Source organism: Dendronephthya gigantea, unplaced genomic scaffold, assembly GCF_004324835.1.
Source record: "Dendronephthya gigantea isolate DGI-Jeju-01 unplaced genomic scaffold, DenGig_1.0 000036F, whole genome shotgun sequence".
In the NCBI taxonomy this organism is placed as follows: Eukaryota; Metazoa; Cnidaria; class Anthozoa; order Malacalcyonacea; family Nephtheidae; genus Dendronephthya; species Dendronephthya gigantea.
The window spans coordinates 1928363-1955537 of record NW_021163046.1 but is presented as its reverse complement, the minus strand read 5'-3'; the positions used below and the strand labels follow the sequence as shown (position 1 = coordinate 1955537).

Genomic DNA, 27175 nt, shown 5'->3' with positions numbered 1-27175 from the left:
GCGATAGTTTACCTCTTCGAAGTTCCACGTTTTGTGCCTGATATACTTTGTGATAAAAAGTTATGGAGGTTAATATTTAATCATTTTGTCATCTTTAAACTTTGTTTACCAAATATTTTGAGAATTAAGTATATCATTTAGACATGTCCCATAATGCGTCTTTAATATATTTTTATTAAAGACTTGGGAAACGAGGCTCGTGTTATTTGCTTACTGATTGATGAAACAAAGTTTAAATTTCCATATTTTGTTTCTTCAGTAAATATTCCTGGCCAGGAGGATCTTCTGGGTTCAACAGCGCAAGTGGATCAACCAGAACAAACATGTCAATCCAATAATACAATCACCGCAGCTACTGCGCATGCACCTGAGATCACAAACACACAGGATGCAAACACAAGCAACACACTGTCACAATCCTCCACTGATAGTAACCTGAGGCATCATCGAAAATATTCTTTAAAACATGCTCGAAAAATCGATAACCATACCCTAATGGATGATCAATTAACGTCTTCAGACCAAATACCTGAATATATTTTTAGTAAACTCATGATAGCAGATTACACCTTGCGTGAACTTAAATTAAAATCTTTAAACTCAAATGAAGATAACACTAAAAATTCCGATAATTCAGATGACGATGAGGATGTAGATGACGAGGATATTGTAGCTGTGAATTCGATGGATGCCTTAATCGGTACTTTTCGTTGTTCCGATAACTCTTTACGACGTTATCTTGCCAATAGAATGTCTACATGTCAGCTTAGCGTTCCGTTTCTTGTGCCTGACCCGGCAGCGCCTAAGGAGAACGTCACAATGTTTCTATCAGCTTTGGAGAGCATCACGAAGTCTTGGAAGACTGGTTCTAATGAAAATAAAAGCGTGTACGAGGTGTTTGCGACAGAGCATCCATTTCCAATCGTTTCCTTCATCCGCATCGGCGAAATTACCAAGTCAAAATCATTTTTAATTAATAAAATTATGAGTGATGGAAGCAATCATCACGACTTTTTTTTTCACAGAGAAATGAAGGGTGGTGACGTCGAGCGTAAAGTGATCCGCGGATTGGTTGAATTGAGCTGGTATCTTCCAAGTAGTGGACAGGGACAAAAATTGCAAAATGAAATTTGCTTTTTGAACCTTCGAGGAGACGCCAGACATTTTGAAAAGCAATTAAATTTCCTTCTCAAGATCTCGTCCGTGTTATGTATAGTACTAACCTCGCAGTGTCCCGATGAAACCACGATGGCTGTCTTGAATAAAGCAACACAAAGCGAAGTAGTAAAGATTTATCTCATCTTTCCGGAAGCAACACAGAAACAGAAACAGGCACAGACGAGGAATTATTTCAAAGATTTAAAAAGTAAACACAGCGATAAGCTTTCCTTGGTAATGAACGACAGCAAGTTCAATGATCACAAGCTTTTGGATAAAATCCGAGCAGCTATCCAAAAGACTATCCAAGGGGTGAAAGCAGCACCTTTAGTGAACCTTGCACTTGTCGCTGGTGGACACGGTATCTCACTTGATTACGACCAATCAGATCCAACCTTCTGGGAAATTGTGGACAGCTGGTTGCAAATGGGCATCAAAGAAGCTAAAATTCTTATGAAGTTACAAACGCATATTCCAGAACTGGCGAAGTTGGATCGCGAATTGCATCGTCCAAAATCTTCCGGGAATGACGAAGTATTTCAAAAGATTGAAGAATGCGAAAAAGCTAAAATAGCATCTTTCAGTGACTTAGACGAAAGATTTCTTTACTGTCTTAATTTTATTGCAACGATGAATGGACGGGAACGAAATAACGCCTTGAATAAATTAAAGCATCAGTTGGACAAGATGTCTCTAGAGCTCAAAACCTGTTCGTTTCGAGATGATCAAAAGCAAAAATTGGAGATTCGCGCCACGTCACGGGCGGAACATTTAAAACAAATAGATGAACCAAAGTTCTCGTTTGGTTTAGAGCACATCATCCGGGAACTAGCGCAGCTATACCAGCTCACAAATATCCCTACGAACGACTTTGCAGGTGCTGCAGCAGACATGTTGCTTTCTGGGCAACCTCTGGAGATACTGGATGGAGATTCCTTTTACATTCCACTGCGATGGTTCGATGCTGTATATGGTAAACTTCAAGATAAGACAAAAAATGCCTTAATTTTTGTAATTTCTGTTTTAGGAATTCAAAGTTCAGGTAAGTCAACAATGTTAAACACGATGTTTGGTTTAGAATTTCCAGTCAGTGTAGGAGGGTGTACCCGCGGCGCTTTCGCGAGTCTTCTTCCTGTCAGCGATTCCCTTAAGGATGCTTCAAACTTTGATTATATTTTGGTTGTTGATACTGAAGGTCTAATCGGAAACTCACATCCCCTATTACGACAACACGACAATGAGTTAGCAACCTTCGTTATTGGTTTGGCGGATGTGACTATTGTGAATATCTTCGGTGTAAGTCATAACGAAATAAAAGACTTCTTGGGCATGGCTGTGTCTGCTTTCGTGAAAATGAAGCTTGTAGAGGAGGAGAAGAAGAAATCGTGTCTGATTGTCCATCAAAATGTTGTTGCAGTTGATGCTGAAGATAAATTAGGTTGTCACCGTTTAAATTTCAAGGAATATCTGGATGAAATGACATTGATTGCGGCAAGTCAGGAAAAGTGCGAGAATAAATTTACCAAATTTAATGACATCATTTCATTTGATGAAAAAAAAGACGTGTTTTATTTGCCAACCCTGCTGATAGGAAATCAACCAATGGCTCCTGTAAACCCCTCATACGGAAGAAGTGTTCAGAAAATCAAACAAGCCATCATTGACCTGATGTGCTGAAAGATAGTGCCCATTATTCACTGGTTTATTTTCGAAAGAGAGTCACTGATCTTTGGGAAGCAATTTTAAAAGAGCATTTCATATTTAGTTTTCGGAATACGATTGAACTGAGGGCTCGGAGATCCTTGAACGAAGAATATTCAAAGACCTCTCTGACTGTGATGGTTGATGGAATGGCCAAACTTAAAGGAGAAATTAATGTCACTCTAAAAAGATGCTCAAAGCGTGAAGAACGGGAGAGGAAATGGAATGAGATTCAGAGAGAGATAAGTGATACGGGAGAAAAGCTTGAAAAGGATATGAAGCAATGGATGCCTTTTTTTGAAAACAATGAAGATAAGACGAGTCTTGTAAGTGGAGAAGAGAGATAAGCGAGAAAATAACGAAGGAAAGAGAAATGCAAGTGGAACAGGTGACGAAAGATTGCGAAAGAGTCTTTGTGTATTTGCAGAAACTTGAAGATGTAGAAGAAAAACAAGTAGTCTATGAAGAGCAAATCGTGGAAGAAGCTAAAGCCTTACTTGCTTCATTTCCCGACTTTAAAGAGAAGAAAAATTTGAGGGAGTTATTTGAAGAAAAATGGCAGTTATGGATTGCGGAAGTTCCACCGTCACAGGAGGAGAAAATTGACATCAACAATGAAATGATGAGTTTCATTCGGGAGAAAAACTCTTCTCTAGGTGAAGAGAAATTAGAAAACAAAAACACCGTCTTATCATTTAGTATTGAACCTAACATAGTCAGCGATGATCTTTCATGCAACATAGACATTTTTAAAAAGTTTCTCTACGACGAAGAATGGATTCGAAGACAATGTCTTCGTCATGCTAGAACAATCAAGAAAGATGTTATTAAGATGGCTCTTGAATTTAGCAAAAAAGAGTCAGAATCAGGTGTTAGGTTCACTCGCAGTTACCTTGAGCGGATGTACCAAATTGTTGTTACCACCATAGATGAAGAAACCATGAAATATCACTTCAAATTTAAAATTTCTTTAACATTCGATATATTACTCTATACTTTCGCACAGTCGTACCAACTCTTTGAAGAAATGGAGACGCGCTTTTTAAAAGAACGAGACATAAGAGGTAACCTTGAAAAAAACCTGCGACCAGTGTTACAAAACTATTTTGAAAATATTTCCAAGAAGGAAAAACAGGAGTTGGCTGCTTGTTTGTTCATTGATGTAATTGTAAAGCAAATTGAATCGGAACTAGAGTCTAACATGGGTCTTTCCGTGGCAAAAGAATTATTGAAGAGAGGAGAGTACCAGAACAAAGGTCGATTCCATGCAAGAGTCCTTATTGAACTGGGAGACAAAGGCAAGTTTGAGTCGTACATTCCTTATCTTGAAGATCAAGTTAAATTTTTGAAAGCGAAATTAATGGAAGCAATTGAGAACTACTGTCTGAATGAAAACCTGCCTTTTGTCAACACGCTTTTCGAAAGACAAATCAACAAGATCAGAGAAAAAGTCATCGATGCCTTTGAACACGCAAACAGGAAAGCAAGTACTACTGAGAACGCGAAACTGACTTTTTGGATTCAGCAATTTGTCGAGGAATGTAAAACACTCGTGCTCAAGAATGAAATGTTTGTTGCAGTCGTCATTGAAAATCTGGATGAAATTGACGTGTTCCAAAAAACAGTTTACGATTGTTTAACCGCGCATATAAAATCGATGATCACTCATGGAGTTAACTATGCCATCTTTCGAAAATGGAATCCGTCACTGCATGAAGTGGTGTTCAAAAGCATGTTTGCTTGTGTACGTTCTTGCCCATTTTGCAATGCTTTGTGTGATGGAAGTCATCCAAACACCACAAATGAAACGCACTTCACGCTTTGTCATCGTCCGATGGGAATTTTTGGTATGAAGGATGCAGAGACGAAAAGCTTATTCACAGGTATTTGCACAGAGGAAGTCGTTGGAGATGACAGCTTTGGAATCATCGAGTCACCCGGAAAACTGTACCGTTTTAAGGATTACCGTAAGGTCAATAGTTATTACAAATCCTGGAAAATCACTGGAGATACTTCAAGTAAACAATCAATGTATTGGAAATGGTTTATGGCAACCTTCTGGAAGGAACTCGCGGAGCAACATGGGGCGACACCAGTGACACCTAATTTCTTTTGGATGTTCATTTCGTTTGAAATGGCGAAGGAACAGCTAATAGCTCAATACAAGTTGTAAGTAGAATTTTGAACTATCGGCCGCTTCGCGTAATACATAATTAATATAAATATCGACAAGGAATTTTTTTTCCGTTAATCTATATCTGCATTTCAATTGTTCGAACTTCGTGTTAATTCTAGTAAACGTGATTTAGAAGCCCAAATACGTGCATGTCTGTACGTTAATGCTGGGAGGAAGCCATCATAATGCTACATACAAAGATATTGATGATCGAAGTGTCTCTTGTTATACGCGAAGATATAAATTGTAGCTTGAAATACTGTTCCCATTAATACACTGTTATACAACAACATATAAATGATTTAAATATTAAATATTAGTTGATTTCAAAACAACAAAACTTTCATTTCCGGCCGCGATAGACGCAGCTGCGCTATTTCATCAAATATTTAAATCTTTAGCAGTTTAAGCATAGCTCATCCTTTCAGTTGAGCGAAAATACTGTACTGTAAGCTATCAAAAGTAACGAAATCACTGTACTGCAAGCTATCAATTATTACTGTAAGCTATTATTATTGTAATTCACTAAAATTTATTTCGATAACTCAGCTATATATTTTGACTTATCGTAATAGATTATTATACATCACGTCATAAAGCCGGAAAATTGCTTTTAGAAAAGCCGATTTTCTATTGTGAGTTATCTTTTTTGGGTGTATAAAAAAACGCAACCACTGAATATTTGATGAATCGAAGCGCTTCTTTTCAAAAAAAAGACCGTAGGCGCACTGGGATTACTAAGGTTGTTTTTATTCATCCTGTATAAAAGTATAATGCATATAATTGCTATATACATTAAATAATTATAAACAAATAATGACTTTAACTAAATTAAATATATTATTTGCCACGAGAGGCCTCTGATCTCGATCAGTGCACATACCATCCATGCATTATGAAAAAATATCAATCCATACATGCATTATGCACACAGCAATAACCTCTGACATTATATGTATGCAAATACACCAAGAAATTGCTGTCCCCATGTAAGTCAGTTCTGGCTCATCGATCGACTAACGAGTTTGCTGACCCAATTGGAAGCGTTAGTAACCTTTTTGCTCGTCAAGGAATTCCTTTTAACCTGGAGGGACCCATGTAGAAGTTTGTGACAATAGCTATAGTTATAAGCAATTGTAATAGACATATATCCTTTCATTTTTTATAGCTATAGTCTGTAGAGTTAAATAATCTCTATATGCACGAATTTGATTTGATGACTATTTTGTTAACATTTTGATAACTAGATAGATAGATTTTAGTGATTTTTTGATATCGTAAAGAATGTTGACAAAAAACAGTGGTTCATCGATATTTTGAGATATTCTGATGGAAACACGTGCATGTCGCATGCATTCCGAGTTCAAGAAATATACGGACTTCGTGTGTTAAAATTGCTCTATTTTGAAAAAATAACCGGCCAGGCTATGAGATATGTCACTCACGTAAAGCATGTTTTAAAAATTTTGTTCTACTTCTTCTCGCTTCACAACATCCTGCAATTATGTTTCTTGTGCTCAATAATTTTCTGGGATGTAACAGTATATGCGTGCAGGGTTGATTGAGAAGTTCCAATGTGTTGGTGAACAGCAAAATTTTCATGTTGACATGCATCATCTGGAAAGCCATTGTCGTTTTGTTTCGACACATATTAATTTACATATTGTTCAAGACATGTAGACTCGTTTCGTGGACATATCGTACGAGGCTTTCTGAAATGAAAAAAATTCATATCTACTCAAAGAGCAGCGAAAGAATCACACAAAAAAATTCGATTCAAGAGCAATGTTTATGAACAAAGTGGCAATCTGAGAGAAGCAGGAAAGATTATTTATTTGGCGTTTCGTGCGGTTACATGTGGATCGTGGCAGTTTTCCAGGATGTCAACAACGTATTTATTAAACTACATCATGAGCAAGTGTCTTAGATGGAAGGAGCTCTGCACAATAATAATCAGAAGACGTACCGCGGCAATAAAAAGGGACACTTCAAAATAAAGAATCTTTGTAAAGTTCATTGTGCAATTCAAAAATGGCTCTCTGGCATGTTATATCGAAATAAAGGAAAAGTCAAGTTGCCTAAACCTGAAATACTGTCGTTTGAAAAAGAAATATGGACACTATATAGTGTATACGGTGAAATATGAAAGAAAGAACGGACCATTGGCATTACTGATATAATACACAAACAAAGACATATGCTACGGCCATCTCTAATTTCGCAAATGGCGGCTGTGAAAATACAGCAAAGAAATGAATTATCCCCCCCTTGAAATTGAGCACAAGTAAATTGCTTCTTGTAGAATGTTGTGGTATTTTTTATTGACTAGAAGTAAGTCCTAACGGCCGCCAAGCAATGCGTGGACCACTTTTTGTTGGGGTTTTTTTCTTATGATATTTCTCGTTGCCTGGCATTTTGTGCACGAAAAGTGTCGAAATGAAAAGTTTTGAAATAAAAAGGTAAATGTTTTGTTAATTATTCACGAAATGATAAAAAATATCAGTTGAATATTTCAACATGTCAGATAACCACTGGTGCATGCCTTTTAAATCATTATATTGTGATAGTTAGGTATTGATTCTTGTTACTATAGTCTGCAAAGTAGACAAAAATTTTGATCTAGATATTTATGAAATAATATGAAATAAATTTTGATATTTTCTTGTGAAACGGTGCCATAAATGGTAGGTTATTTAATGAGAATTTCATTAGTGATTTGAGTTGTGATTCAGTCTTAAATATTACTAATACTCCAGCCTAAATTATTATTATTTACAACAGTTAATAAATTCGAAATTTCTGTCATGTCACGGCGGATTTAATTTTAACTTTAAAGTTCTGGCGGTCGCAATTTTCCGACACTTTTATATCTTCTCTAAGCTTTTGAAATATTTAACTTTACTAGTTTCTTTTCATCGATTCTCAGAACAAACTGCTATTTGGTCAAGCTATTTATACAGTTCCTGCCATGCCAAGTTTGAGAATCAATGATATATAATTACCACTGATAATTACAAGTAGTCCTGTCATCACTCGAGTGGCTCTTTTATGTCTCATACTTGTCTATACTTGTATTTCATTGATGTTGTACTCTTTACACGAGAGACGTTGTTATCCTGCCAAAATGTAGTGATAAAAACAACTACATTTGCAAATAATGATAAATCCTATACTCTAATCAATAACGTACATTTCATGAAAATAAAGTCGACAAACAATGGTGATTTAATATTCTTGTTGCATGGTGACATCAATAAGTAACTTAGCTAACCTAAACTCACTTAGTTGACATACAAGCAAAGTTTCTTAATATTGGATTATTTCTGCTCCATTAAGGAGCTCCATGATTTAAATAATTCAACCTACCTTCAAATTAGTATTCTTTTCAAGATTTACTGTTTACTTGTTTTTTTATATTGATATGTTGCCAATTCGCTATGATATTCACTTTAAAAATCATGCGATTTATTTATCATTCAATATAAAACAAAACCGGCCTAATCTACAAAATATTGCCTAAAATTTAAACGAAAACGGCTTACAGTGATTTAGTTCACATTTTCAGGATTGATATCTTTAGCGTCAAAATCGAGCCTTTTCGATAAAATCGAGTTTTTTGCCGATTTTTTATATGAGCATCCATGATGATATGAATTATCGCATCACCGACAATAATATTTCGAGCAAAAAAGGCTGTGAGACTGAACCCTTGGTCCAATTTTATGTCAGGAATCGATTTTTAGGGTCAAATGTACCTTAGTGGAAGGGCATCATGCATGGAATTTTGTCACATTTCCCAACCGCATGACAACCGATTCCGACATGCAGTAAGCACGTGCCGTGATGTTTGTACAAGACTTGTTGGAAGAGCCGTGTAGCAAGTCTTTTAATTCAACAAGTTTGCTACAACATGTTAAAAAGTCATTTGTCCCATTTCGTCAACAGCTTGGGACAAACAGTGCGAACAAATCTTGTTGCAAGTTTGTGAACAGACTTGTTACAAGATATGATATTTTTACGCGTGTAGAACTTGTAAAACGCTATTTCTCCGCAATTCTTTTGCACATCCCAAAGCAAGCTATTATTTTGACTCTTGTTTCGACTTATAATACAAATGCAGCTTATAACTATCTACTGGTTTGAATATTCTATTTAAATAATTTTTCCAGCGCTATCGTTTTGTGGTATTCCGGGGTCTTTAGCCCAAATACTTGCAGAGATATTTAAGTTTTGCTTCAAGTCATTAATTAAGGAGTCAATTTTCGCATTTGAAAATTTTTTTAAATTTCTTCCTATTTCAAATTTGAATGTATAATTACCACTGATAATTACAAGTGGTCCTGTCATCACTGGAATGACTCTTTTTATATAGCTAATATCGCTCTGCTGTTCAATTACTTCCCTAGGGCGTTTGTGAACAGACTTGCTACAAGATACGATATTTTTACGTGTGAAGAACTTATAAAACGCTATTAAAGACCGTTCTCGCATTTGAATTAAAAATGTTTTAAATTTCTTCCCATTTCAAATTTTTATGCATAATCACCCGGATAATTCAAGTAGTCCTGTCATCACTCGAGTGACTCTCATTATGTCTATACTTGTCTATATACTTGTATTTCATTGTTATGTACTCTTTACATGAGAGGCGTTGCTATATATCCTGTATAGTGATAAAAACAAGTGCACCACTATTCAATATTACACATCAAACCGGCCTAATCTATAAAATACTAACCAAAACGCAAACGAAAACGGGTTACAGTGATTTAGTTCACATTTTCAGGATTATTTTGATATCTTTAGCGTCAAGATTGAGCCTTTAGAAGATTTTTGCCGATTTTTTATATATTGATGATATGAATTATCGCATCACTGACAATAATATTTCGGAAAAAAAAAGCCGAAAAACTGACTCCTTGTTCCAATTTTACGTCAGGTCAAATTTACTCCAGGGGGAGGTAATCATGGAGTTTTATCACATTTTCCAACCGCATGACAACATTCCGAGCATGCAGTATAAGCACGCGTTTAGCAACGATTATCGCTTAGAACTTATAAAACGCTATTTCTTCGAATCTTTGCACATCCTACTGTAAACATTACTCGGAATTATAACAGAATGATAATATGTAAAATTCAGACATTTTGAAGACAGAACAGAACAAGAAAAGCGAAAAAATCCGGAATCTCTAAAGTATATGGCTGCTATGGGTGAGTAATTTGAGCTAACAAAGCAACCTATAATTTTGACTCTTGTTTTGACTTATAATACAATTGCAGCTTATAGCTATCTGCTGGTTTGAATATCCTATTTAAATAATCTTTTCAAGCGCTATCGTTTTGTGGTAATCCGGGGTCTTTAGCCCAAATACAGCAGAGATATTTAAGTTTTGTTTCTCCCGACAATATTGTCTGGATTCATTGATGCCATACGGGAGTGCATGTGAATGCTTATGTGTGCATATCATGAATATTGAATCCTCACCGGAGAGAAAACCAGCATTATAAGTAGGGTGGACATGTACCAATTATTCGCCGAATTAAGGCGAGGTGATTATCCGAGAATATTCCCCGAAGTCGAGGTGAATATTCCCTGATAATCACCGAGCCTAAGGTGAATAATTGTTTCCGTATTTTTGCAGAAGTGAATTGACACAAGAACTGCATTTGTTCGCTTATATCTTTGTAAGAAACGTCCACAAAACGGCTAGCCGCCATTTTGAAATTTCGCGTTTCTTACAGAATAATACGTCCGATTTGACCATTCAGAATGTAGGATTTGTTATATTCACTTGTGCGAAAATACTAAATTCATATGTATTCGTTTTTCACATTATTAATTTCTTTTCAAATTGATTGTTTTTACCCTCTGTGAACATAAAATATTAATATATGCACACCACTTATCGATGCTGGCGACGCCACCGTCAATTAGGACACTGATATATCACATTTAAAGAAATAGCAACAATTTTTGTCCTCTTCGAGAGCGATGACCGAATTTTTAACATTGTGCAAGGCGGATTTTTAAGGTTGAGTTTTTAAAGTTGTAGCTATAGCCATATGTAGCCATAAGAGCTTTAATATTAATTCTTAAGTTAGGTATGTCTTAAGAGGAAATAGAAACCTTGATATACTTATGTACTCACGTATGTCACAATGTGTAAATGAAAAATATTTACACATGCAGACTGGCTTTCGATGAGGCAATTCGCAAATTATTCAAGGACGATATGGGGAGATGCACTAAATTAGGAGGCAATACCGCAAACGAAAAGTAAACTATAGAATTTCCAGGCCGGGCTGTAAGTAGGAATCAATGAAGGCTGCAAACTGGATTTGGTACAGAACGTAATCGGCCGGTCTGATGGGAATAATGCGAAATGCGCTCTTAATATCTGTTTTAGCCAAAAAACACCCGCGCCCTAACCGCTTGATCATTTCGATAGCATCGTCCACTTTATAGCGTAGTGTACAGTGGTGTGCTCTTGGGCAATACCGTCGTTAACCGAGTCAACACTGGGAGAAGACGAATGTTGAATTAAAGTATATTCTCCCGGAGTTTTCTTAGGAATCACCCCTAACAGCGAAACGCGAAAATTGGCAAACGGAGGGTACTCAAAGGGCCCGCCAATGCGATCAGCTGCCAACTCTTGAATGTTTATCGCTATAAGTCTATAACAACCGTAGGATTCGATTTAGCGGAAAGTAGATTGGTTGCAAAAAATGCGACGCGCCGACCTCAAGTATTTCGCGTCCGCGGGGAGCCCTAACAGGACGAGATGAATTAAAACGTTGAGCGCAAAGCAATAATTCCCAATGCGTGGCGCCGCGAGCGATTCTGCTTAGCAAGTTTTAGCAAGTTGGAGAGGAATGTTTCAGATATTCGTTGAATGCCGTAAGAACCTACTTTTACATATTGACTTTCGGTTCCGTGGCGCCATTGTTGTTGTGTTTAATCAAAAGTGTCTTGAAATTTGAGAATGCCTATGACTATGCCTAAATTGTTTAAAGTGAAAGTTTTCTCGATTTACCAATGGGGCGTCGGTTTCCAGCAGGGCAAAGAGTAAATAAAAATACAAGTTCTTTAATCGAAAGCTATATCAACTGACCAACTTTTAACATATATTTGTGATGGACGCGTATGCAAGGTTACCATTATTTTTAGAATTGAATAATTGGTGTAGAGTTATTGTGACACAGATATTCAAGAAGTTCGTAAACGTGATCCATCGTTTATCTTCGATCGATTCTAACCTCGGATCCAGGCGCTTTGGCATCCTTAGCGGTCGCGCGATGCGTGCGTGGAAACTGCTGCGCGCCCCATTCGTGATGTCCCGCGCGCGGGTTTTCCCCAAGGAATTAAGGACTGGTCCTCCTAATCAGATCGCATGATATATTTAGGGAGCAACACTTTTGTAGTTTTGTTTGTGTTTCACTGTTTCTTTCACGATTTTTTTTATATTGGCATACGTATCCAAAAATGAAAATTTAACAATCAAATCAAAGTTACCGACCACTGACAACAGGCTCGTGTGTGATTTTTGTGTCGGTATCGAATTTCAAGACCGGTTTTGGGTTTCACTAAACGAAAGGAATCGACGGCACAGCAGTACTAATAATATAGACGTCGCATATTTATAGACGATAATAAATTTTCGCGAAAATCCTCGGAAAATGTTTTAACTACGGCCATCTTATCAATATCAACGGCGGACGGCCACAGCTTGGATGTAACTATTTAATTGTGCGTCTAAAATGAGATGGTGAAAGGAATTTAGACGAAGAGAGGTGCATTGTGTGTGAGTATTTTGATAACCGCTTCTACATTATCGTATATAGACTCTGTACGACCCTTTCTCCTCATATCTATTTAGCCGGGTGTACATAATACGACTACGCAAATCAGCCTAGAGTATAATTGGGTCCTTTCGCAGAAAAATGTGAAGTTCCAGTCCTTCGAAAGGGAACTTTCGATTTGCATCTAATCACAACCGCGAGGGCTTAGCAGTTCAAAATATCACGAAGGCCCTCAGGTCGAAACGTCGAGAAGTATTTTGTCTAATTTAGGCAGTTGTTGTACCACAATTGATGCTAATTAGTTCAAAATATGTGCTACCACGGGATTTTATCGTGCGTTTGCATACCACATCTTTCGACTTCGTAACTGCGGCACCACTTCGATACCTGCCATACTGATATATTAGCAGTCATTATTTTAGTAAAGGAAATTTTCTATTCAAAAACACTAGACTCGTTAGTAGTGCATATATTTAGTACGTACATGCACGTGCGGGAAATTGACACGGGAAGACGAGCATAAAGATGAGTGCTTTTGATGTGATTAAAGGCTAGTTTCCACTCAGGAAAAATCTCCTTTGGATCGGAATGGACAGGAAAGTTTTCTTTGTCGGTGAGTTCTCAAGTGGCGTTTATACAAAGGAAACTTTCCTGTCCTATCCGATCCAAAGGAGAATTTTCCTGAGTGGAAACTAGCCTTACATCAAATAAAATACCGCGTTTAGTTCGGATTGAATGTCTGGTCCGTTTGTCGACATACGGCTGGACATGCAATGATGCCCAAGTAAAAACATTTGTTTGTCAAGTCCGCGATATGTAAAGGTCAAATTTATTTTTAGTCGTTTCGAGAAGTCGTCTGGTGACGATAGTTACTCGAACGCCACACGTGACCTTGATTTGACTGACGTGTCATAATGCGCTGGACGTCATTTTAAGATTTTCAAAACAAATAAGCTTTTTTTGCTAATATTCCACAATGTTTTGCAACTTTTGCTGTCTATATTCCAAATTATGTTTTCTTCCCAAAGCACTCCACATTGCTTGCTGCTAATATGCTCAATGTTTTGCTGCCATTTAAGACTGTTTTCCACTACACCAGAATTTATTCGCGGATCAGATAAAAAGTAGGAAGTCATTGTACTATCTTGCGGCAATTTTTTCCCAAACGAATCACATCACGGGATTTCAGATATCGCTTTGCGTCGCGCGAATAAATTCGCCTGCCTAGTGGAAAACGCGCTTTAGCCAATGTCGAAATTCTAGGCAGTGACATAGATCCTTGACGGTAAATATTACCATTACGCTTGGTATTCCGTCATTTTTTTACCTCTTTCAACACCCTAGAACTATTTTCGTTCGTATTTTATCGATACAGAACATTATTGCGTGTTAGTAGAACAATTGTCATCAAGACTACCGATAAACATTCGATGAAAAAAAGTCTGTTTCCAAACGTATGAGGATAATTACTCAAATTTTCATTCTATGCCAACAATACTACGGGAACTTGCTCCATTTTGGTTGTGTTTATATCACAATATTTAATTAAACAGGGAATTTGTGAATTTACTTATACATGCAATATAAGTTTCATCGAAGAGCTGAAAATAAGATGAATTGCACGAATAATGATTTTAAAACAGTATATAGCTGCATGCCTATTACAAACAATTGTTGATGATGTTCATCCTTGCATTGGAAAGGTGTACATGTTGCATTTTTACGTCGGCTGTTATAACAGAGAATCATTATTGCAAGTCATATAGTTTTTTCCCCTAAATCTTACTGCGCCTATAAAACAGGAAATATAGCCATTGTTCTTATTTCGTGATAACGTAAGACATTTTACGCGCTGCCAACAGAAGTTTGAAGCTTTCCTTAAAAAATATATACAATTATAAAGGTCTGCTCGTGTAGAGTACGTGAGTTCGTTGGATATGCACCTAGGCTATATAGCATTTTGACGTAGAATTCTTTACGATGGGCTGGCAAAGAGGTCTTATGGGGAAATCCTTTTGCAATTTAAAGAGGTTTTAACAGTGTTTATAATTTATTCATTTTTAAATCTAGGCAAAGGCATTCTCATGGCAGCAGTATTCGAAGGACAGCATGTATGTGCTACATGTTCCCGTAGCATTAGTGGTGTTTTCCAGTTTATTATCCACGCCGACAAAGTGACTTCTACCGTGATAGCAGGAACTGTAGTCACACTAAGCGGAATATATGCGATATACCAGTATAAATCACGTCAACTTAAACTGACAATGAAGGGGGCTATTGATAAAGGCCTTGGTGGGGAGAGAGAAGACCAGGAAGTCAGCGACATCTTACCAGGAAAGCTTCATGTTGCACTGCAATGTTTCACGGGCAAAAGATTCCTGGAAGTTTTAAACGATTTTAAATCGGGTAGAATAAAAGAACGCTTGGAAAAGGAGTTCTTGGATATTGGTATTGAAACGGAAGAATTGGTGGTTGAAATAAGAAACATTGAAGAAGTAGAAGAAAGAGCAGCGGCGATTGTCACGAGGTAAAATAAGAATTCCAAATAGCTCTTCAAATGCCAAAAACAATGGACGACTTGCGCTTTAGACTAATTTCTTACCTTGGCAATAAAAATGACATTTTCTGAAAGAGCTTACTAAAATTAGTTATACTGCCAAGTTTGACAGCCAAATTTTGTAAAATATGGGAAATACAGCCATGCGAAGTTGTCGATTTTTGTATACTTTTGTATTACGACCGGAAGTTTGTAACTAATTAGCCTTTCTCACGATGACGAATATGCCGCCATTTTTGGGGTACTTTTTTCAAAAACCGTGAGCGTAAGACTTGGTAAAGGCGACTGTCTTTAATTTAAGGCTGAATTTATTCTTCTAATGGTCTGTTTATTCTAAAAAAGTTGCTTTTGATGTTTAAACATAATTTTTAAACCCATTTCAGAAAATTGAAAGTACCCCAAAACGTCATCGTGAGAAAGGCTAATTTAGTTACACATTTCCGGCCGTAATACAAAAGTATACAAAATTTGCTAACTTCGCATGGCTATATTTTCCGTATTTTAAAAGATTTCGCAGCCAAACTGGAAGTTTTACTAATTTAAGTAAGATCTTTCTAGCTGGGGTGATTTATTTTCCTCTAGTTACTTCCATCAAAAGTTAGTCTAAAGCGCAAGTCGTCCATTGGGGTACTTTGCGACATAAAGCGAGGTTAAGATGAAATATAGCGAGTTTAGGAACACCAAATCTACGATACGAACGGAAGTTATACTTTCGTTATTTCAACAGTTTACAACAGAGATAAAAAATAGGCTTTTTTGGTAAACAATGTTACAGCCCATATGCATAACACTTAAAATTTGCTTTCCAACGCGAGCGCCTGTATTTTATGTCACGACCTCGTCGTAAAGAAATACTGTCACTATTCCTCTTTCACGATACAGATATACATTTCAGACACTATTATAGATAAACGATGTGATAGCGGTATGAATGTAAAACAAGTTGATATTGGATTCTTAATACTATAGTGGGTAGGGTCCCAGCTCCTCGCAAGAATGATTTTCAGTGGCCAAACTTTACGATACATTTCTATTTCAATAGCATAGCTTCGTTCTTTAGAAAACATAAACTCTCATACACTCTCGTGCACTCTCATCAACTCTCATCGACTTTGAACTGGTTCAAATTTTGATGAGAGTTGATGAGAGTTGATGAGAGTTAAATAATAATAATCAACTCTCGTTCTCAACTCTCATCAACTCTCATTCTCGTTTGACCGTCGCATCGAGAGTTTGGAAAACTCTCGTGTGAACTCTCGCTTCTCAACTCTCATCAACTAACATTCTCGTTTGACCAGGGTTTAAGACTGGTTTCCACTTGCGATTTTTGCTGTGATTTTATGTGCAATTTTCTTCTTTTCACGGATGTGAATGAGTGAGTTAGTTACACATGTTCGAATAAATGCTCTTCGAAAAAATCGGACCATTCGTAACTAGTCACTCGTTAACATCTACCAAAAGACGAAAATCGCGCATAACATCGCACCTAAATTTGCAAGTGCCTTTACGAAGAACGCTGCAGCCTTTTGCAGAGACGTCTAGCGTTGTGCATTATGTAATTTCTCTTCGCATTTTTGATTCAACTCATGCATTAAGTTAGTGACGACTGACGCATTAAGTTACTGATTGACATGTATTTTCTCGCACAAATTATAACCCATTCCATTTTCTTATAATAGCAATAATAATTTATATACCGGCGGCATATTGTCTTCGTTATGTCATAAGCAAACATTTCGGGCTACATTCTCATTGGTCTCTTTCCCGTGGGAATTCAAAACTAATTATTTGGGCAACGCTGGTTACTCAGTTTAGGTAAATAAGTTCTGCATTTTGGCATAGACCTAACCTTAAACTTATTAACTGCAGATTTGCAACATTAATTTTGTGAGACTTATCATACAGTGTACATGATCGGTAAATATTTACATCTCTATGTTTTTTTTGTACTGACTACAACATTAACAGACCCCCTTGTTATTAGGGAGTTTTAGAAGTGACTACAAGCACGAGATTCGTCATTCTCGCGTGTTGTTTGCTTAGCCTACGCCATCAGCCAGCGCTCGTACTCGCTGGGTTTTTGAGTATATGTTTGTTGGCTGTTTTTCATTCGTTTTTGAGTATGAATTTGTTGGCCATATTTCGTTTGACCGTTGTGTTATTGCTTGGGAAAGTAAATAAAATTTTTTGGGAAGTACATAAATGTTATTTATATTTTTAGTACTATGGAGAAATCAGAAGATGAAAATCTACGAAAGAAACCAAGGGAATGTGCAAAGTGTGTGCACGCAAAAAATTCTGGGAAACCCGAGAATATCGATTCTGAGAATTATTCTTCAATTAGTGAATTTGAGGTTCCAAGAAATGGAGACAATGGAAAAGGTAGAGTACGAGAAATTTTACAATTTTTTGCTAAAGGCGAGGTGATGTCAAAGTTTCATTTCGTTTTGTTTCATTTTGTTTAATTTTGTTTAATTTTGTTTTATTTTGTTTCATTTTGTTTTATTTTTCTGAAATTGCAAAACAAACAATGAAATTCTTCCTCAGAATGAAAACTCAAAAGTATTAGACAGATTCTGAAAGACAAAGTTTAATATCTTGTAACATATGCTCTTTGTTTGCATGCAATAACCGCCGCCATACGTTTAGGGTAGGTTGAAATACGTTTCTTGCAAAAATCACCCGTAATTTTCTCCCACTCCTGTTGAAAAAATAAGTTCTTTCTTAAGTTCTTTCATATTTGTGGGTTTTTTGCATGAACTTGAATTTTTACATGTTTCCAGATATGTTCAATTGGATTAAGGTCAGGTGATTGATTCGGCCACTCCAAAACCCTGACTCTTTTTCCTTAAAACTACTCCTTTGTTTTCACTGCTGTGTATTTTGGATCGTTGATCCAACCTCTTGATAACCTAAGCTTTTTGGTAGTTACAGGAGCCATGCTTTTAAGCGATATCTCATGGTACATTGTATACTATCCATTTTTCCTTCAATGACATGAAGGTTACCTGTACCACTAAATGAAAAACATCCCCAGAGCATGATGCTCCCCCTGCCGTGTTTCATAGTTGGCATCGGGTTTCGCCGTACCGTTCTTTTTCTAAACATGCCATGCACTAGCTGTTCCCTCCATGCAAATAGCTCCATTTTCGTCTCATCCGCGACCACAGGATTTTTTCCCCAAATCTAGCTGCTTCATCGACATGCTATTGCGCAAATTTCAGGCAAGCTTTGATGTGTCTTGGCTTTAGCATAGGGGTCTTTCTCGGGGAACGAGAGTAGAAGCCAACTCGGTGGTGTGTGCGGCTGATGGTAGCCTTACTTCTATACCAGCTGCTTGGAGGTTGAGTGGTGCTTCTTGTAATAGTCTTCAATAAATTGACGTAGATAATAATGTCTAATAGAGGACAACTTTTGAATATTCACAATAACCAATCACCAATTCACAATAACCACATAACATTAATCGAAACATCAGGAATAGTTTCTTCGTTAAAATTGATGAGTGTGTCCAATACCTAACTATAGAAGTAAAGAATGAAGATTCTGTCATATAGTACTGATCATGCATTTCCTACTTGCCCGTTTGATTCCATATACAGCCAATTCGCCTATATTTATAAGTATCATTTTTCGTGACAATAATCTGCCTAAACCTCAACGGTGGATGTAAAGTGTACCTTACAGAACGATTATTTCCTGATTCAAAAACTCCCCCTACTTTTTTCCCAGGTTGTGTTTCCAATTTTGCCCCCTGGTTTTGAGTTATTTCAATATTTTGCAGTACACAAAAACAAAAACGTTCAGAGAGATCCTGAACACTCACTTTCTACAGAGTATTTGGAAATTGGGCATACCAGTGATTCAAAGTGTATGAGCTGTAAATTTTTTATAGCTATAGCGCTTCAAAATTTCCTAAATGCCTAATTAATTTGTCATTCAAAAGCGGTTTTGCAAGCAACTCTTTAATTGCCTACCAACTGCTGGAAGGAATAATAGAGCATTTTTTTCTTTTATTGCGAATTTATCCCAAGGAGCTCCTTCTCACTTGATCTCTAGCATTTTTATATCTGATTTAGGAGACTGGTAATGACAGCTGAAAAATTCGTAATTGTTAAAACATGCGACTTTTGGAAAATGGTTGTGCATGTACGACCATGCGAAAGCAAAATAATGAAATCTTATTGTTTATTATTGTCTATTAGAATTTGTCACATAAATATAGATATGAAGAGAAATACAGGCATGAGGTACAGATAGAACCCCCCCCCCCAAAAAAGAACTAAGCGACGACAAGGGAGAAAAACAGGCCGGAAATCTCAATTGACATTCCTCCCCTTTTGAATACTACAGAAATGTAAAATACCATGTAAATACATGGACTTAACTATTCTGGGGAAGTAAGAGTTTTATAATATATTATAAATATATAGTTCCGGTCATGGAACGAACGGATGCGATAGTTTACCTCTTCGAAGTTCACGTTTTGTGGCCTGATATACTTGTGATAAAAAGTTATGGAGGTTAATATTTAATCATTTTGTCATCTTTAAACTTTGTTTACCAAATATTTCGAGAATTAAGTATATCATTGAGACATTCCATAATGCGTCTTTAATATATTTTTTAAAGACTTGGGAAACGAGGCTCGTGTTATTTGCTTACTGATGATGAAACAAAGTTTAAAATTCCATTTTTGTTTCTTCAGTAAATATTCCTGGCCAGGAGGATCTTCTGGGTTCAACAGCGCAAGTGGATCAACCAGAACAAACATGTCAATCCAATAATACAATCACCGCAGCTACTGCGCATGCACCTGAGATCACAAACACACAGGATGCAAACACAAGCAACACACTGTCACAATCCTCCACTGATAGTAACCTGAGGCCTCATCGAAAATATTCTTTAAAACATGCTCGAAAAATCGATAACCATACCTAATGGATGATCAATTAACGTCTTCAGACAAATACCTGAATATATTTTTAGTAAACTCATGATAGCAGATTACACTTGCGTGAACTTAAATTAAAATCTTTAAACTCAAATGAAGATAACACTAAAAATTCCGATAATTCAGATGACGATGAGGATGTAGATGACGAGGATATTGTAGCTGTGAATTCGATGGATGCCTTAATCGGTACTTTTCGTTGTTCCGATAACTCTTTACGACGTTATCTTGCCAATAGAATGTCTACATGTCAGCTTAGCGTTCCGTTTCTTGTGCCTGACCTGGCAGCGCCTACGGAGAACGTCACAATGTTTCTATCAGCTTTGGAGAGCATCACGAAGTCTTGGAAGACTGGTTCTAATGAAAATAAAAGCGTGTACGAGTGTTTGCGACAGAGCATCCATTTCCAATCGTTTCCTTCATCCGCATCGGCGAAATTGCCAAGTCAAAATCATTTTAATTAATAAAATTATGAGTGATGGAAGCAATCATCACGACTTTTTTTTTCACAGAGAAATGAAGGGTGGTGACGTCGAGCGTAAAGTGATCGGGATTGGTTGAATTGAGCTGGTATCTTCCAAGTAGTGGACAGGGACAAAAATTGCAAAATGAAATTTGCTTTTTAACCTTCGAGGAGACGCCAGACATTTTGAAAAGCAATTAAATTTCCTTCTCAAGATCTCGTCCGTGTTATGTATAGTACTAACCTCGCAGTGTCCGATGAAACCACGATGGCTGTCTTGAATAAAGCAACACAAAGCGAAGTAGTAAAGATTTATCTCATCTTTCCGGAAGCAACACAGAAACAGAAACAGGCACAGACGAGAATTATTTCAAAGATTTAAAAAGTAAACACAGCGATAAGCTTTCCTTGGTAATGAACGACAGCAAGTTCAATGATCACAAGCTTTTGGATAAAATCCGAGCAGCTATCCAAAAGGCTATCCAAGGGGTGAAAGCAGCACCTTTAGTGAACCTTGCACTTGTCGCTGGTGGACACGGTATCTCACTTGATTACGACCAATCAGATCCAACTTCTGGAAATGTGGACAGCTGGTTGCAAATGGGCATCAAAGAAGCTAAAATCTTATGAAGTTACAAACGCATATTCCAGAACTGGCGAAGTTGGATCGCGAATTGCATCGTCCAAAATCTTCCGGAATGACGAAGTATTTCAAAAGATTGAAGAATGCGAAAAGCTAAAATAGCATCTTTCAGTGACTTAGACGAAAGATTCTTTACTGTCTTAATTTGATTGCAACGATGAATGGACGGGAACGAAATAACGCCTTGAATAAATTAAAGCACAGTTGGACAAGATGTCTCTAGCTCAAAACCTGTTCGTTTCGAGATGATCAAAAGCAAAAATTGGAGATTCGCGCCACGTCACGGGCGAACATCAAAACAAATAGATGAACCAAAGTTCTCGTTTGGTTTAGAGCACATCATCCGGGAACTAGCGCAGCTATACCAGCTCACAAATATCTACGAACGACTATGCAGGTGCTGCTGCAGACATGTTGCTTTCTGGGCAACCTCTGGAGATACTGGATGGAGATTCCTTTTACATTCCACTGCGATGGTTCGATGCTGTATATGGTAAACTTCAAGACAAGACAAAAATGCCAATTTTGTATTTCTGTTTAGGAATTCAAAGTTCAGGTAAGTCACAATGTTAAACACAATGTTTGGTTTAGATTTCCAGTCAGTGTAGGAGGGTGTACCGCGGCGTTTCGCGAGTCTTCTTCCTGTCAGCGATCCCTAAGGATGCTTCAAACTTTGATTATTTTGGTTGTTGATACTGAAGGTCTAATCGGAAACTCGGATCCCCTATTACGACAACACGACAATGAGTTAGCAACCTTCGTTATTGGTTTGGCGATGTGACTATTGTGAATATCTTCGGTGAAGTCATAACGAAATAAAAGACTTCTTGGGCATGGCTGTGTCTGCTTTCGTGAAAATGAAGCTTGTAGAGGAGGAGAAGAAGAAATCGTGTCTGATTGTCCATCAAAATGTTGTTGCAGTTGATGCTGAAGATAATTAGGTTGTCACCGTTTAATTTCAAGAAATCTGGATGAAATGACATTGATTGCGGCAAGTCAGGAAAAGTGCGAGAATAAATTTACCAAATTTAATGACATCATTTCATTTGATGAAAAAAAAGACGTGTTTTATTTGCCAACCCTGCTGATAGGAAATCAACCAATGGCTCCTGTAAACCCCTCATACGGAAGAAGTGTTCAGAAAATCAAACAAGCCATCATTGACCTGATGTGCTTGAAAGATAGTGCCCATTATTCACTGGTTTATTTTCGAAAGAGAGTCACTGATCTTTGGGAAGCAATTTTAAAAGAGCATTTCATATTTAGTTTTCGGAATACGATTGAACTGAGGGCTCGGAGATCCTTGAACGAAGAATATTCAAAGACCTCTCTGACTGTGATGGTTGATGGAATGGCCAACTTAAAGGAGAAATTAATGTAACTCTAAAAAGATGCTCAAAGCGTGAAGAACGGGAGAGGAAATGGAATGAGATTCAGAGAGAGATAAGTGATACGGGAGAAAAGCTTGAAAAGGATATGGAAGAAGCAATGGATGCCTTTTTTGAAAACAATGAAGATAAGACGAGTCTTGATAAGTGGAGAAGAGAGATAAGCGAAAAATAACAAGGAAAGAGAAATGCAAGTGGAACAGGTGACGAAGATTGCGAAAGAGCTTTGTGTATTTGCAGAAACTTGAAGATGTAGAAGAAAAACAAGTAGTCTATGAAGAGCAAATCGTGGAAGAAGCTAAAGCCTTACTTGCTCATTTCCCGACTTTAAAGAGAAGAAAAATTTGAGGGAGTTATTTGAAGAAAAATGGCAGTTATGGATTGCGGAAGTTCCACCGTCACAGGAGGAGAAAATTGACATCAACAATGAAATGATGAGTTTCATTCGGGAGAAAAACTCTTCTCTAGGTGAAGAGAAATTAGAAAACAAAAACACCGTCTTATCATTTAGTATTGAACCTAACATAGTCAGCGATGATCTTTCATGCAACATAGACATTTTTAAAAAGTTTCTCTACGACGAAGAATGGATTCGAAGACAATGTCTTCGTCATGCTAGAACAATCAAGAAAGATGTTATTAAGATGGCTCTTGAATTTAGCAAAAAAGAGTCAGAATCAGGTGTTAGGTTCACGCAGTTACCTTGAGCGGATGTACCAAATTGTTGTTACCACCATAGATGAAGAAACCATGAAATATCACTTCAAATTTAAAATTTCTTTAACATTCGATATATTACTCTATACTTTCGCACAGTCGTACCAACTCTTTGAAGAAATGGAGACGCTTTTTAAAAGAACGAGACATAAGAGGTAACCTTGAAAAAAACCTGCGACCAGTGTTACAAAACTATTTTGAAAATATTTCCAAGAAGGAAAACAGGAGTTGGCTGCTTGTTTGTTCATTGATGTAATTGTAAAGCAAATTGAATCGGAACTAGAGTCTAACATGGGTCTTTCGTGGCAAAAGAATTATTGAAGAGAGGAGAGTACCAGAACAAAGGTCGATTCCATGCAAGAGTCCTTATTGAACTGGGAGACAAAGGCAAGTTTGAGTCGTACATTCCTTATCTTGAAGATCAAGTTAATTTTGAAAGCGAAATTAATGGAAGCAATTGAGAACTACTGTCTGAATGAAAACCTGCCTTTTGTCAACACGCTTTTCGAAAGACAAATCAACAAGATCAGAGAAAAAGTCATCGATGCCTTTGAACACGCAAACAGGAAAGCAAGTACTACTGAGAACGCGAAACTGACTTTTTGGATTCAGCAATTTGTCGAGGAATGTAAAACACTCGTGCTCAAGAATGAAATGTTTGTTGCAGTCGTCATTGAAGATCTGGATGAAATTGACGTGTTCCAATTAACAGTTTACGATTGTTTAACCGCGCATATAGAATCTATGATCACTCATGGAGTTAATTATGCCATCTTTCGAAAATGGAATCCGTCACCGCATGAAGTGGTGTTCAAAAGCATGTTTGCTTGTGAACGTTCTTGCCCATTTTGCAATGCTTTGTGTGATGAAAGTCATCCAAACACCACAAATGAAACGCACTTCACGCTTTGTCATCGTCCGATGGGAATTTTTGGTTTGAAGGATTCAAAGACGAAAAGCTTATTCACAGGTATTTGCACAGAGGAAGTCGTTGGAGATGACAGCTTTGGAATCATCAAGTCACCCGGAAAACGGTACCGTTTTAAGGATTACCGTAAGGTCGATAGTTATTACAAATCCTGGAAAATCACTGGAGATACTTCAAGAAAACAATCAATGTATTGGAAGTGGTTTATGGCAACCTTCTGGAAGGAACTCGCGGAGCAACATGGAGCAACACCAGAGACACCTAATTTCTTTTGGAAGTTCATTTCGTTTGAAATGGCGAAGGAACAGCTAATAGCTCAATACAAGTAGAATTTTGAACTATCGGCCGCTTCGCGTAATACATAATTAATATAAATATCGACAAGGAATTTTTTTTCGTTAATCTATATCTGCATTTCAATTGCTTGAACTTCGTGTTAATTTTAGTGAACGTGATTTAGAAGCCCAAATACGTGTATTTCTGTACGTTAATGCTGGGAGGAAGCCATCATAATGCTACATACAAAGATATTGATGATCGAAGTGTCTCTTGTTATACGCGAAGATATAAATTGTAGCTTGAAATACTGTTCCCATTAATACACTGTTATACCAACAATATATACATGATTTAAATATTAAATATCAGTTGATTTCAAAACGATAAAACTTTCATTTCAGGCCGCGATAGACGCAGCTGCACTATTTCATCAAATATCTAAATCTTTAGCAGTTTAAGCATAGCTCATCCTTTCAGTTGAGCGAAAATACTGAACTGTAAGCTATCAAAAGTAACGAAATCACTGTACTGTAAGCTCTCAATTATTACTGTAAGCTATTATTATTATTGTAATTCACTAAAATTTATTTCGATAACTCAGCTATATATTTTGACTTATCATAATAGATTATTATACATCACGTCATAAAGCCGGAAAATTGCTTTTAGAAAAGCCGATTTTCTATTGTGAGTTATCTTTTTTGGGTGTATAAAAAAACGCAACCACTGAATATTTGATGAATCGAAACGCTTCTTTTCAAAAAAAAGACCGTAGGCGCACTGGGATTACTAAGGTTGTTTTTATTCATCCTGTATAAAAGTATAATGCATATAATTGCTATATACATTAAATAATTAAAACAAAAATGACTTAACTAAATCAAATATATTATTTGCCACGAGAGGCCTCTGATCTCGATCAGTGCACATACCATCCATGCATTATGAAAAAATATCAATCCATACATGCATTATGCACACAGCAATAACCTCTGACATTATATGTATGCAAATACACCAAGAAATTGCTGTCCCCATGTAAGTCAGTTCTGGCTCATCGATCGACTAACGAGTTTGCTGACCCAATTGGAAGCGTTAGTAACCTTTTTGCTCGTCAAGGAATTCCTTTTAACCTGGAGGGACCCATGTAGAAGTTTGTGACAATAGCTATAGTTATAAGCAATTGTAATAGACATATATCCTTTCATTTTTTATAGCTATAGTCTGTAGAGTTAAATAATCTCTATATGCACGAATTTGATTTGATGACTATTTTGTTAACATTTTGATAACTAGATAGATAGATTTTAGTGATTTTTTGATATCGTAAAGAATGTTGACAAAAAACAGTGGTTCATCGATATTTTGAGATATTCTGATGGAAACACGTGCATGTCGCATGCATTCCGAGTTCAAGAAATATACGGACTTCGTGTGTTAAAATTGCTCTATTTTGAAAAAATAACCGGCCAGGCTATGAGATATGTCACTCACGTAAAGCATGTTTTAAAAATTTTGTTCTACTTCTTCTCGCTTCACAACATCCTGCAATTATGTTTCTTGTGCTCAATAATTTTCTGGGATGTAACAGTATATGCGTGCAGGGTTGATTGAGAAGTTCCAATGTGTTGGTGAACAGCAAAATTTTCATGTTGACATGCATCATCTGGAAAGCCATTGTCGTTTTGTTTCGACACATATTAATTTACATATTGTTCAAGACATGTAGACTCGTTTCGTGGACATATCGTACGAGGCTTTCTGAAATGAAAAAAATTCATATCTACTCAAAGAGCAGCGAAAGAATCACACAAAAAAAATTCGATTCAAGAGCAATGTTTATGAACAAAGTGGCAATCTGAGAGAAGCAGGAAAGATTATTTATTTGGCGTTTCGTGCGGTTACATGTGGATCGTGGCAGTTTTCCAGGATGTCAACAACGTATTTATTAAACTACATCATGAGCAAGTGTCTTAGATGGAAGGAGCTCTGCACAATAATAATCAGAAGACGTACCGCGGCAATAAAAAGGGACACTTCAAAATAAAGAATCTTTGTAAAGTTCATTGTGCAATTCAAAAATGGCTCTCTGGCATGTTATATCGAAATAAAGGAAAAGTCAAGTTGCCTAAACCTGAAATACTGTCGTTTGAAAAAGAAATATGGACACTATATAGTGTATACGGTGAAATATGAAAGAAAGAACGGACCATTGGCATTACTGATATAATACACAAACAAAGACATATGCTACGGCCATCTCTAATTTCGCAAATGGCGGCTGTGAAAATACAGCAAAGAAATGAATTATCCCCCCCTTGAAATTGAGCACAAGTAAATTGCTTCTTGTAGAATGTTGTGGTATTTTTTATTGACTAGAAGTAAGTCCTAACGGCCGCCAAGCA

At 36.9% G+C, this 27175-nt stretch overlaps 1 protein-coding gene across 1 annotated transcript; it reads left to right on the top strand.

The window, feature by feature from the left end:
• The first annotated feature begins 9961 nt into the window (after positions 1-9961).
• On the top strand, positions 9962-20339 carry LOC114525917. The gene is made up of 4 exons (XM_028547376.1): positions 9962-10249; positions 14909-15365; positions 17617-17777; positions 20104-20339. Exons 1-4 carry the CDS (start codon positions 10237-10239, stop codon positions 20337-20339), a joined length of 867 nt encoding a protein of 288 aa, XP_028403177.1. The 5' UTR covers positions 9962-10236.
• The last annotated feature ends 6836 nt before the right edge of the window (positions 20340-27175 follow it).

Bases quoted from the DNA above. Each gene is read 5' to 3' on its own strand.
- LOC114525917 (XM_028547376.1), top strand. The intron at 15,366-17,616 runs GTAAAATAAGAA...TTATATTTTTAG, and splicing joins GCAGCGGCGATTGTCACGAG to TACTATGGAGAAATCAGAAG. The intron at 17,778-20,103 runs GTAGAGTACGAG...TTGTTTCTTCAG, and splicing joins AAATGGAGACAATGGAAAAG to TAAATATTCCTGGCCAGGAG.